General features: G+C 39.2%; 1 protein-coding gene across 1 annotated transcript in view; it reads right to left on the reverse strand.

The window, feature by feature from the left end:
• LOC113515727 (hemocytin) overlaps nt 1-13,821 on the reverse strand; it is a 68,623-nt gene that overhangs the window by 15,980 nt on the left and 38,822 nt on the right. The window contains exons 39-55 of the mRNA XM_052901498.1: nt 13,456-13,580; nt 12,588-12,781; nt 11,189-11,362; nt 10,156-10,317; nt 9,326-9,614; nt 8,559-8,733; nt 8,263-8,368; nt 7,794-8,112; nt 6,923-7,177; nt 5,744-5,972; nt 4,824-4,972; nt 4,045-4,295; nt 3,341-3,558; nt 2,210-2,427; nt 1,693-1,884; nt 954-1,081; nt 423-539 (exon numbers count right to left, since the gene is read on the reverse strand). Coding sequence (XP_052757458.1) covers nt 423-539; nt 954-1,081; nt 1,693-1,884; nt 2,210-2,427; nt 3,341-3,558; nt 4,045-4,295; nt 4,824-4,972; nt 5,744-5,972; nt 6,923-7,177; nt 7,794-8,112; nt 8,263-8,368; nt 8,559-8,733; nt 9,326-9,614; nt 10,156-10,317; nt 11,189-11,362; nt 12,588-12,781; nt 13,456-13,580 — 3,301 coding nt within the window. The remainder of the gene's footprint in view (nt 1-422; nt 540-953; nt 1,082-1,692; nt 1,885-2,209; nt 2,428-3,340; nt 3,559-4,044; nt 4,296-4,823; nt 4,973-5,743; nt 5,973-6,922; nt 7,178-7,793; nt 8,113-8,262; nt 8,369-8,558; nt 8,734-9,325; nt 9,615-10,155; nt 10,318-11,188; nt 11,363-12,587; nt 12,782-13,455; nt 13,581-13,821) is intronic.

The raw sequence follows: 13,821 nt of genomic DNA on the forward strand, positions 1-13,821 counted from the left end.
TAATTATCTCCAAAATATTTCGCATTTATAATAGGAGGTACCTTATAAGCTACAACCTAACTGATTTATTGTTATGTATTGCCCGTCTAATATTTTTTAAGAGGAGAGATCCACAATAAAGACCCAGATGTTTTACCCGAGGTATGTAGGTTTTCCCCTACTGCTGGACTTGTACGTACTAAAATCCCTTGGTGTCCTTTATCATACCATTTGTCAGGGAATGTGGATAAAAGAAACAAGTGACAATAATTTTGTCATTATTCAAAAATAAATTATGAAATTTAGACTGGGATTCGATCTTAAGATTCCTGGACCGAGCAGCCATTGCTCTACACATTTTCATCAATATCTGGTGTGGTTATGTTCGAGTAAGCAAGTATATTATGGGCTATATATTGAATTGGCTAAGGCCAGTGGTTTACCTTGTTCGTGTCGTTATCTTTGGTGATATGCACGACGTGGTTTGCGTACAGTACGTGGACAGCTTTAGTGCACGTTACGTCCGCTTTGCCTTCGCATGGTGCATTTGTTGCATACACCTGATGATCACAATTTATAAGATTCATGGTAAAGTTCAAGCCTATCTACAATTTATACTATCTATATAAACAAAGACTGCTGTTATACACACTTCCTACTGTAAATGTCTTAATAAAAGACCGAAAGAAATTAGGGCTGAGAACAGACTTTACTAATCTCAATATTCAAATTTTCGGACGTACAACATAGCTTTTTTTTTTTTAAATAGTGCAATATGAATTCTTTAATATCTAATTTAGAACATTTATTATAAAAACGATACGTCCACAGCTGGCTGACCGTTTTTTGGGATAATTTTGGATCGACATTCCAATAAAATTGAGATAAAAGTAAGAAGACACTTTCGAATCTACACTCCATATAGATTGATATATCGGATACAGGGATATTTCGTTAGTAATTATTAGCAGTACCTGATATTTGTATTGGCCGGTCTCGTTCCTGTCTCTGGAGGCAAGGTATGTGCAATTGCCTAGGAATGGGAACTCATCGCCTTCGAACGTCGTGTAGCTGGCCGGCGTGCCCGTGCCCTTGCAAGTACCTGCCACAAGAAATTTGTGTTATATAAGGTAAAAACTACCTATGCTCGGGTGTTCTTTCGCGTAATCGTAAATGTAGCCTATGTACTACTCCATGCCAATTCCTTTTTGTGTACAGGGCCGTGCCTGACGGGCGTTCATTGCGTGCACCGCACGCAGGCGGCCGAAATTAAGAGGCGGCCAAATCGTTACAAGTTGTTTACTGGGCAAAAATACAATCGGTTTGTTTTCATTAAGATACGAAGTTTGATGCCCTGTGTATAATAATAAACATTAAAAATTAAAGTAGTTTTTTTTAATGTTATCCTGGGGGCGGCCATACAGACTGGCACGCAGGCGGCCATATACCCAGGCACGGCCCTGTTTGTGTACCAAATTTATGACGATTGCTTAGGCCATTAGGGCGCCAAGATTTAATTAATAAATTCATTTTCACATTTTGGTATAAATTAAGAGTATTTAAAATGATATTACTTGTCTATCTAGGGTATTATCAATCCATTCTGTAAGCAAAGACATGTAACTTAGAAGCATGTCGACGAGAATAGATTTTGTGAGACGCCAGACTTTTTAAAATTTTTATTAATTAAATTCTTTAATAGTTGATACTTACAGTCGAGACAATCAGTTGGCAGCACACATTGGTCTCCTTTGCGCAGCTTCCCTTCTGGACAGTAGCAGCCTGGGAAGCACTGTCCATCCTCCACGGGACAAGAGCGACTCCCACCACCCACTGTCGAGCATGTTGGCTCGCATCGCTTGCGGTAGCAGTCGTTGTGTACGAGAGGCGGGGGACAGTCCGCCGCTGTTGGTATAAGATGCGATTGTAGGGTCGTCTATGGCAATGAAGTTACAGGCTAAGAACATATATTACATCATACGTTTCCTCTTAGAAATAGCATCATATGATGTATATCACGGTAACAGTGTATTCTTTGATGGCTGTGGTGGTCTTTTTGGTTTTAGTTGACGGTTATCACTTTTTATCAAGTGGATCATTAAGCTTATCAGACTTTACTCTATTCTATTTTATATATTGAACTTGAACTAAAGATTGTGAAGACTTCACTTTCCTTGCACATTTCATTATGGATATACATTTTCATTAAATAGTAAGAAAATATAATTACGGCAATCCATCTGCATCCTCCACTCAGCAACATCTAGATTTTTGTCAGCAGCGAGGCACTCGGCTACCATTTGCTCGACCAGCAGGCAGCGGCACTCCTCTTCCGTTCTCTTAGTACCGTTCACTACGAGGTCTGCGCATTCGCATATCTTCTCCAAGCAGATGCTTCGCCATTTGTCCAGATTGAGCACTTTGCCGCATTTGGACAGGGGTTCTTTCCTACGGTAGATTTGAAGTATTTTAAATAAAATTATAATGTATATTGTGCGACGAATGCCGGGTGGCAAGCATGCCGGACTTATCTGAGATGGACTAGCTCACCAGAACTTTTCCAGCCCATGGCCGTAACTAGGAGGGGGGGGGGGGGAAGATTAAGGGAAAATGCCCTACCTTAAAAGACCCAATGTCTTGCTTAAAATGAAAGGCCCCAAAAATAAAGACAGATTCGCTTTTTCAAAATCACTTAGTGGCTTCTGCCCTACAAAAAAGTTCTTTTGCCCTACCTTAAACATGAGTTTAGCTACGGTTCTGGTTCAGGCTGGTCACTAGCTGTCTGTTCGGTAGGTGATATTCGTTTGTAATGCTACGCGTCATCTCTAAAATATTGAAAAACGCGAAGGTGGTATATTAATGTAGTAAAAGTTCCAGAGGGAGACATTGTACAAAAGTCGTTTGCTTGGGTACCTCTGTCCCATTCGTGTTTCTACCGTGAAGCAGTTGTGTTTGCATGGCTGTGTTTCGATTTGAAGGGTGGGATATGGCGTGAATTTACAGGGTACAGAGGAATAACATCTGAGTCCTCAGGAATGTCAACGCATTGGGGGTATCATGGGTGAAACAGTATACTCTGTTATGTCCATGGTACTACTCCTGTCTATAGGCGACGGTTACTACTTTCCATCAGGTGGGTCGTCAGCTTGTTTGCCATTCTGAGTTGTATAAAAAAAAAAAAAAAGCTAAACTTCTGTTTTTCCTGCACAATGAACGCCACGTGACAGGCGTTTTGCGATAGTTCCGACTATGTTATATCCATCCGAACTCGTACACCTGATCGTCAGTTAGCATGCACATTGTAAACGTTCTGTCACACATGTCATTTTGCATTGATAGAGCTTGGAGACGGTATACTGACGTGATGACGTGACAAAGGTCCCAGGCGCGCTTCTGCTTCTCCTGCGCGATGACCGCGGTGCGGCAGGCATCGCGCGGCAGGCCGGGCTTGGCCCAGCCGCGGCCGAACTCGTCCAGGCTGGTCGCCAGCCGCCCGTCCGGCAGCCGCCGCTCGTTGTGACGAGAACCATCGAACGCGCCACACATACCGTCTACTGACCCCATGTACTTCTTAGATACCTGCCATTATGTCAATTACATTTTACTGCACTGTAAATAAATGTAAGTGCTTGTTACAGCGATCGTATGAACTTATTTTATCCTTATACTAAATCCTTTGCGAGGTAGACAGAGATAACCGAATGTCGAAAGCCTCTTTCTTCACAAATATCTAACCCTTTAGTATCTCATCTACTATATACGGATTTATACTAGTAAGAGGAGGTTATTAAAGTCAACCAGACGAATTGATTATAAGATTTGATTCCAGAAATATTTTGTCTTGTTCCTGTAATCTTTTATGTCATCGTTCCTGGGTGAAAAAGAGCGATAACAGATTGCATTGTTCGAATATTTTGTTTTTATAAATGAGATTCGTATCTAAAATTTATAATTGTTACGATACAAAAGTTTTTTTTTTAAATAAAACACTATATTTTTTAATTAATAGATAGGATTACTAATTATTACATAAAATAAACAGGAAATTTAAAAAAATACTCTCACCCCAATCTTAATATCTCCATCGCTCGAGTAAAGTACAGTGATGTTATATTTTCTGGACTTGATTGACAGTCCGTTACCGAGTCGGTGCACATCGAAGCTGTTCTTCTGGAAACAGATCTTGGATGTCTGCTCGACGGTGTACTCGTAGTTGTCGTATTCTATCATCAGGTTCGGTTTCACCATGATCAGCTGATCGTCCTGATGTACGATCAGATAGTTTTGGCAGCCCTCTAAACGACACTTCTTACGGACTGGAAACATAGATAAAACATCATTTATAATTTAAAATAAACCAGTATAACTATGCTAACAACAAATAGATTAAGACATACGAGCCAAATAGAAGCTCCGAGTTATGTCGTATTTACATATAGGAAGTTGGGGGTAAAGTTCATTAATAAAAAGTACATATATCGGTTACCCTGACTGACAGAGGAAACTGCTAAATTACAAAGAAATAAAATTCCGATATGTGATGCTGGCGAAATATCTTTCGAATGCTAATAGAGTAAGCTGGGGAGAAAAGGATTGTTAGTAATGGAGACTGAGAATCCTATTGCTAGCAATATACCCAACCAGGTCGACCTCCTCGCGGTTTTCCCTGGAAACTATCATGGTTAATTCCTGATGAATTCATCATGATGGGCTAATTGGCCTGTTTTCATTCTCATCTATCATCCTTCATTGGTGCTCCGCCAGCGTATCCCGTTAGCACAGGCTATTTTCACCCATCAATAAAAAAAATAGAGTAAGCTGAATACAGAAGAACGGATACTCACTGAGCACAGTCCAGGCATCGAACCTGTTGTCTCTAGCAAGGATGTGGAAGCAGACGTCATACTTGTACTCAACACCGTCGAAGGTGGTGAAGGTGCGGCCTGTCACGTTGCAGAACACCGGCCGCTCGGGCGGAGGTACGCATACATACCTGGAATGGAATATCATGAATGTTCTTAGGTACATATACATTTTTAGTTGTAACACGATACCAACCTTAGATCTTTAGTCGCAGAACACAGAGACTTGGCTGACCGTTTAATTAAAAAAAAAAATATACGATCAAATTGCGTGGCGTTAGAAATACGTACTAAAATGTTTCAAGAAAGTTTTTTTCTAGTGATCGGTAATCGAATTGGGCTTTAGTTTGTTGTTGGCCATTTCTGATGAATTAATAGAAATAAATGAAATTTGGGCAAGAATCTAGGTATATAGTATAATTTCAGGTTTATTTTCTTTTGTATTTGGTGAATTGTGTTTAAATTTGTGTTTAATATTATATTTTGGGGAAGAGAAGAAAAGGTGACGTAGTCTATACTTAATCATATTAGATAGATTTCTGTAGCGCAATATTGCTTTATACAAATGATCTGATTTCACCTAAGTCGGATTCATTTCCGAAATGTACTTTTTTATATTGATTCCGGTCTGTTTTCTAGTTTCTCATACTACAGAGTATATCCTAACTGGAGATCGATTAGGAAATTGGTGATTATGTAGCAATTATAATTACTATCGTATCATCATATCAGCCGTTATTCGTCCACAGCTGGACATAGGCTTCCCCATAAGCTGCCATAAGGAACAGTCCTGAGCTACCTACATCCACTGACGTCTTGCTAATACATTAATGCTTTTGCCCGTACAGGAGCACAGGGTCGCGATTTATTACTGTGATATAGTGATATAAATAGAGACTGACTGTGGGCACTTGTCCCCGCTGGAGGAGCCCGGGACAGACTCGATGCTGAGCGAGTAGTGCGGCGGGCAGGCGGGCGCTGCGCAGTCCAGCGGCGCGGGCCGGGCTCCCGGCCTGTAGGGCGGCAGCCGCGGCACGCATTTGAACTGCTGGCACGCCTGCACGCCAGGTTGGCTCGAGTTCGCAGCCGGCTTCTCCAATGTGAACCGGTTCGATTGGGGGACTGGGGCACCTGTCGATCATTGTTATAACAATATGACTTCTGTGATTTCAATAGTGACATAATTATAAACTAACATAAACAGGATACAGCAATGTCACAAACTGCCTGTCGAGGTTTTCCCAAGAGACTACAGCATGGGGTTCTTCAAAAGGGGAGTAAAGAGGTTTCTTCAGGGTCGGCAATGCACGCGTAATACCTCTGGTATTGCAGGTGTTCATAGGCTACGGTAATCACTTGTCATCAGGTGGACCGTGTGTTTGTTTGCCATCTCAGTGGTATAAAAAAAAACTGACATTAATTTTAGAAAATTTTGAAAGTTTATACCTGAGTTATTATGTTTATTTTATATTGTCTCCAAGTAGTCTATAGTACTTCTAATGATATTATTTTTTAAACAATCGAAATATATATATATATATCGAAATATATATATTTATTGATAGTATATTTAACAGATAATATATATATATATATATATATATATATATATATATATATATATATATATATATATATATATATAATAAGTTTACTATTGTAATCTTTTGGAGGAAACAATAAAGAGTATCTATTTATCTATCTATATAAGGATTATCTGTTAAATATACTACAATAATGCAATATACACTGAAATAAATTTCTTCAAAATTTGTGTATACAATATAATTATTCTAATATAAATATTGTTAAAAAATATTAAACCATTTACGTTGCATATAATGTAAAACCACTATATATGTATAATTATTTAAGAATGTATTCCATAAAAAAAAACCGACTGCAAAAACAGTAATTATTATTTAAAAACTAAAGTAGTGAACTTAATAAAATTTCTATGTAACCAATCCCTTCACAGATAAAAAAATAATTTTCCAAAGCAGTTTATCATTAACGGAATTATGAGGTAACAAGGTCTTTCTTTCTTTTTAAAGTTGGTTGAAAATGACAAATCAACTTACCAAATCCACCATAACCGCCTTTGGAGAATCCACCTTTAGAGAAACCACCTTTGGAGTAACCTCCTTTGGAGTACCCGCCTTTGGAGAAGCCACCTTTGGAGAACCCGCCACCACCTCTGTAGTACCTCTGATAGGAATAGCGCGGCCTGGGCGGAGGAAGGTCCGAGGTCGACGTGGTGGAGTAACTTGAAGCGCTGTTGGATGTGTACCGGACGATGTAACCCGGTGGACATTCCACCTTCGGACATTCTATCGCTGTCGAGAACAACACATAAGATGGTTAGTATTAAATATATGAAAAACGTTTGAAAAAGCTCTTTTACATTATTTAGAATTATTATGTATGTAGCTAACGTAAGTAGTTACTTATTATTTCTTGTAATTGTTTATATTTATAATAGGTTTCATTCATTATTCACCAGAGGGAGACTTTGTACAAAAGTCGATTGCTTGGGTACCTCTATCCCATTCGTGTTTCTACCGTGAAGCAGTTGTGTTTGCATGGCTGTGTTTCGGTTTGAAGGGTGGGATATGGCCAAAATTTACAGGGTACAGAGGAATAACATCCGAGTCCTCAGGAATGGCAACACATGGGGGGTTTAATGTCTTTCATCCAAATCCGTACAACAGTTTGTGTGTGATTGAGTAATGAACATTTACACAAAATTTTAAGAAATTATAGTAGGTATAGGCTTTTTGCCCAGCAGTGGACGGATAATGGCTAAAATGATGATGATGATGATAGTAGGTAAAATTTTACTTTCTGAAGCATTCAAGTCCATACAGTCTCAAAATTCTGCTCAGAACTGTGTGGACATAGATCGAGCTATTATAAACAATTAGATAAATAATATAGATAAACAGCACTAACGTTTAGGAGTGGTGACAGTCGTCAGGCTGGTGGCAGTGGTAAGGGCCATGGCTTGTAACGTTGGAGCGACGGTGGTGACCACCATCTGCTCTAAAGGTCTACGGGTTGTTGTAACTATAGTGGTCGGTTCGGTGGTTGAGGTGGTCGTCGAGGTCGTAGTAGTGCAGATGGCTCCTTCATCATCAGGACAGTCTTGAAGACCGTCACACCACTTCTCCAGTGGAAGGCAGAGTTTGCTGGTGGGGCAGATCTTTGTACCGTTTGGACATGGTTCGCAGAGACACTCACAAGTCGACTTTGATAATTTAGGCACTAGTTCCTGTAAGTGACATTAAAAGATATAATGTATTAAAAAATAACTAAGTAACTACGTTATTTGAATAGATAAACAAGCTTTGGTACATTTTCCTTTTAACTTCTGCGTTAAGTCATTCATTCAAAAACGTATATCAAACATAAAGCAACTCACGGGTGCGCAGACGCATTCCTTGACGGGTTTACAGTCAGTAATGCCGCCCAGCTTGCACACGCAGTCGTCACAGTTCGATCCTCGGAACGTCGAGCCCACAGCGTACCTGACATATAGTAATTTGAAACAGGGTTAATTATCTAAGTATGTGTAGATAGTTAAATCAAAAATTATAAAAAAGAAAAGGGAACACGAGAAAGTATTAGAGTCGTTTTTGATAAAAATTACTCTAATACTTTCTCGGTGATTGTAGTGAAAGTAAGCGCTTGTAGACAAAGATACAGCGTGGTACTAACGACATGAAGGACTGTACGCATGGGCACTGGTCGCGCGGCACGCAGTCCTCGCCGTCGTAGTGCAGGCCGGCGCCGCACGCGCAGCCCGCCGCCTGCACGCCCGGGCACGGCTCGCACACGCCCTCTGTCGAGCCCACTTCCTCCTCCACCGGCACTGGCGCCACTGTCGCCGGCGCTGATCACCAACACAACATATACCATATTTAACTTCTGTTTAGCACCACTACTGCCCACTCACCACTTCTTATGCCACTGCGATAGGTTGACTGGAAGAGATCTCTTTTAGAGATAAGTTCGCCTTTGCTAACATTGTTATTAACTTATTGTTGTTATTGTATGTTTTAATGCAATAAAGAATATAAATATATATACATTATGCAAGCTGTGTGAAATAGCTAGAAAGTTCTAGTGATTTATGAAATTGATGGACTATGGCACCTTCTATCGTTAAAACATGTTTTGCCTATTTTTATTGTACCCACATGAATTGTACGTTTCGATCGTTATCTGAAGAGACAGTTTTTTGATTAATGTAAAATTGAGTGCCTAAATTACTACTGCATTGTTACCACGCTGACTACGCGTTGTTGTATAGTCATTGTATCCTTATTTGGCTATTGCAATATCAGAGTAGCAACAAGAAACAAGAAACCAATTAAATTCCTTTTTAAAGAGCATCAGAGCTTTAGTGTTTTAGAAAAATATTTATACAGGACCTCTCTCTGAAACCAGAAAAAATCTTGTCACTAACAAGATATAGTACTCACGATATGGCTCAAAGCATCCAATAGGCTCGATTCTCATCTCAATGCCGTTCTTCCACTTCAGCGGCAGTACCTTTAAGTATCTTGCGTGTATCGGCAGTTTGAATTGATTGACAACCAAGGAGTTACTGTCGAAATTGCCCGGGAACAGTTTGTACGAGCCCGAGTTGTCTAATACTGGGTTGAAGGTGGATAGGTCCGAGGTGTACATTATGTTGTAGGAGGTAACCCAGCCGGTTGGACCGCCTCGCGTCTTGATAGCGGTTATGTTCCGTGGAGATGTGAAGTCGAACTGGGGATTTAATTTATGATTAATTTATGATTAGAAGTTTTAAAAGGAAAATTGTATGACACAGTTAAAATATATAATTTTTGACTCTAAATACACAAAAAAACTGACAACAGTGTCATTTTAAAAAGAGAATTGAGAATCTTGATCTTTTCCACAAATTGGTGCTACTGAAAATCAGCATTATGTTCAAAAGAACATGGCATACAGCTGAGTGATATCATTTTGGTGCTTTTCTTTTCCTTTTTGTTTATTGTAAAATATATTTGTAGTTAAATTAGGCACAAAATAAATATTTCTTTCTTTCTTTCCTTTACATACTTATCTATTTAAGAAAAAGCGCAGGTGCAAATAAATACATTTCCAGATATTATTTTGGTAATTTTTTTTTTATTTAAATTCACAAAATCTAGATTTTGCGAGTAGTATAATTTCTAAATGTTTGTTACTTCGAGTAAATTATATTCCGAGCTCGATTCCCGGGCAATGTAGCTTGAAGACTAGGCAATTGTGTGGCACTTTTTATTTATGGCAGTACACGTACCATGATCCATTCGCCGGGCGTGTTGTAGAGCGGTGTCCAACCACGTTCTCCGTCCAGGAGGAAGTACTTGCGGGCGTCGTTGTTGGAGCTCACCTCGATGTTCTCTATGGGCAGTTCGGCCGCCAGACCGAGAGGCTCTGTGCACTCCAGTGCTGGTGTGCTCTGTGCGATGCACATGTACAATAAAGACATATTTGTAATATTACTAGTTGAGTTAATTAGTTATAGTTATTGTGGAGAAAAAAGAAACCAGGAATGGAAATTGGAAATATATTTACATAGGCGAAAGGAACTTAGAAGACTGGGGCCATGAAGGAAAGCCAAAAGGAAACAATAGAGATGCATGTCAATTTTGAATTTGGTAAATAGTAATATAAAATAATACCGCCTTACTGTACTTATACAATTGTATCGTTATATTTATTGTTTTGTTTATTTCCTACATTGTATAATGCAAATAAAGTATACTTATTCATTCATTCATAAAAAATAAATAATATTACATATGTGGCCTGTACTCCAGAGTTATATTTAGTATCTTATCTTCATATTTCTTATTTATAAATTCTTATGCAAGGTACGTGCAAACCTTTCATGGCAATTGACCAAGCTATTAAGCAGCTAAGAGGAAGGATTGTGGTAAACAAGCATAATAATTATCTGCGTAGACGAGAGACAAGGAAATGTACCATGTGACGTGACGTCATAAACGTACTAGTCAATATGTTACAACAGGTTTTCATCTCTAAAATGTCGTACGATTTATCATCACAATATAACAAGAGAGCGAAATTATGATCTACTACAATGTAATGGTAAAATCTTACGTTATCATGTAATGCTATTATTAATTATACCTCTACATTTTTATCAAAACATGTCATAAAATAATTACTGGCCGATATTATCACATCAAAATACATGCCGCATATGTAACACACAACACATTTTGTGATATGTATTATGTATTTTAACCCTGGGGATATGGTCACGCCGTTTTGCTATAAACAGTGATATGAGTAATATTACTGACCATTGAGAAAGAGAACTCAGTGGTAGAGGAGGGTTCCTGGCAGCCAATCAGTTCGAAGCGGACAGCAATCTCCTCGTTCCAGGTGAGCGGTCGGATGCGCACGAACTTCGCCTCGATCGGTGGCTCGATCATCTGCTTCATCGGCTTCTCATGATCCACCGGACCGCGGAACACCTTTGTTTGAAGTGCAATGTTTAGTTTGAAGTATAGTAAGTAGGTACGTTAATCATAAACTATCAACAATAATTTACACAGTAATATTTACTATGCTTATGGTGCAAGTATTAGTCTAAGATAAAAGAGCACAGATTCGATTTCGATTAAAATTGATTTTTTTTATATCCAATAAAGACTTTTCGATTTGATCATCCAAATCCACTCAAAAAACTCATGGAGTATAAATAAACAGATTACCAATTTCTTGGTTTTAGTCTATTTTTTGTCGAAGTATCTTTAGATGTTGTTGATCATCATCACCTTCCTACCCTTATCCCAATCATTTGGGGTCGGCATAATATGATTTTATCCATATTACAAAAAGATTTAGTTTTTTTTTTATGACCGGCCACCTGCCTGACGTCAACCCTCTTTGGGTATGCATTTGTTGGTGGTTTCCGCCACCTACGGTATGGAGGAAAGGTTTGGGGGGAAAAAAGGAAGGGAACGTTGGAAATGCGTAAAGGAAATTGGTGAATGAGAGGAATAAGGGAAGGAATGTGGGAAAGGAAAGGGAGGGGGACACTGCAATTGCGGAAAGGACTGGGACACTGCAGCGGCTTAAATAATCGCGTAAATAATTATATACGTAGTACTGACAACCTCCAACTCATAATTCCTACCCATTCTTCCTCTTTCTACTCCAAATCCTTTTCCGTGCAAGCAGTTCGTTTGTGGAACTCACTCCCTACCTCTATACGGTGCGCTCAATCGTTGCCCATTTTTAAAAACTTAGTTAAATCCCACTACCTATCCTTATAATCACTTAGTCCTACGTATTTCCAGTTTTATGTGTGTTATATATATGTGTATTAATATGGTATATTTGTATGTATTTATGCTTATATATGTATATGTATGTATATATATTTATATGTGTATGTGTATGTATATATATGTATATGTTTGGTTGTATGTGTTTATTTATGTATGTATATGTATATGACTATGCTGTCACAAATATTACTTTTTACAAATCTATCTTTTTTAACGCGCCACCTACCTACTTATGCTTTAATCCTTTCTACCCAAAGGTTGTCTGGAAGAGATTGCTTAGCAATAAGACCGCCTTTTGTACTACACTATACGTATTGAAAATTGTTTTAACAAATCATGTTATGTTGGTGCAATAAAGTGTTAAATAAATAAATAAATAAATATAATCGCGTATTGTTAACATTACCTTGGGGCTGCCATCTGGCTCACTGACTATCGAGAAGACGTTCCCATCGTCCCCGTACATGACTTCGTAGCTGGTAACATACTGGTCGAAGAGTGGGCTGCCCTGCATCACGACACCGTATACGGGCTCGCGCTGCGGGAACTCCACCTGTATGTACTGCTCCTTGTCCATTTTCTTCGGCGCCCAACTACCGGCTGTTTCACATAATTACATATATTTAGGCTTATGCCACATTCAGTGCATACAACGTGTACGATAATATTCAGTAGCCGAAGATCAGTGGTAAAGAACCAACCTACGAGTGCAGTCAATTTGAACTGTCCACCAAGTAAGGCGAAGCATTCTTTCATTACAGGTGCCCTAACTGGAAATATACCAATAAGGCATATACTGTACAAGATGGGTCTATCGTCGGACACACTGTGCAGACTGTGCGAGGAGAAATCGGAATCTATGGAACTCGTTGGAAAGCATGCGTATGAGTCTACTGGGAGCGGCTTATCCTAAGCTAGGGGACTACAGATATCTTAAACCGCGGGATATTGTTAACACATAGGTTCTACGAAATTATGGCATAAGGCAGAAAGAAACACAAAAGATCCCGATGGGTCGACGTCCAACGCCTTAGCTGATCCCATATGCGAATATAAGATAATATAAAGCGTGCAATGTAAAAAAACGTGCAATGCGACATTGTCTATCGATGACGAAATTAATAATAGGTCACTAGTCACCTTTTATTTCGCATTAAAGGAAAAAGGAGTGGATATCTCTCATCTATTCCATTGAAGCTTTTAATAACTGTTTGCTTTTTCGTCTAACTTATATATTATATTACATTGTATATTACAGTAGAAGTATAGGTTACCAGTGACGTCGAGTGGGTGTCCATTGAGCACGGCGTATTGCGGTTCGAACAACTCGTTTGCTACCGAGCTGGCACTGAACGCCGATTCTTGCAGGGGCTCGTCTCCCCACAATAGGTTCTTGTATCTATAGTTTAAAAATACTAGATAAGTTTTATTGTTCTCCAAAATATTCATCATTCATCATCATTTCGGTCTTTATCCGTCCACTGCTGGACACAGGCCTCCCCCATAGACCGTCATAAGGAACGGTCCTGAGCCACCTGCATCCACTGACTTCCTGCAATGCATTTGCATTTGAGGTCGTCACTCCATCTAGTGGTTCTCGCCGTGTCGGTACTGGCATAGAATGGGCCACCTCTTCCTTT

The sequence above is a fragment of the Galleria mellonella genome, unplaced genomic scaffold (assembly GCF_026898425.1).
Source record: "Galleria mellonella isolate WM207_F2 unplaced genomic scaffold, CSIRO_AGI_GalMel_v1 utg78, whole genome shotgun sequence".
Classification (NCBI taxonomy): domain Eukaryota; kingdom Metazoa; phylum Arthropoda; class Insecta; order Lepidoptera; family Pyralidae; genus Galleria; species Galleria mellonella.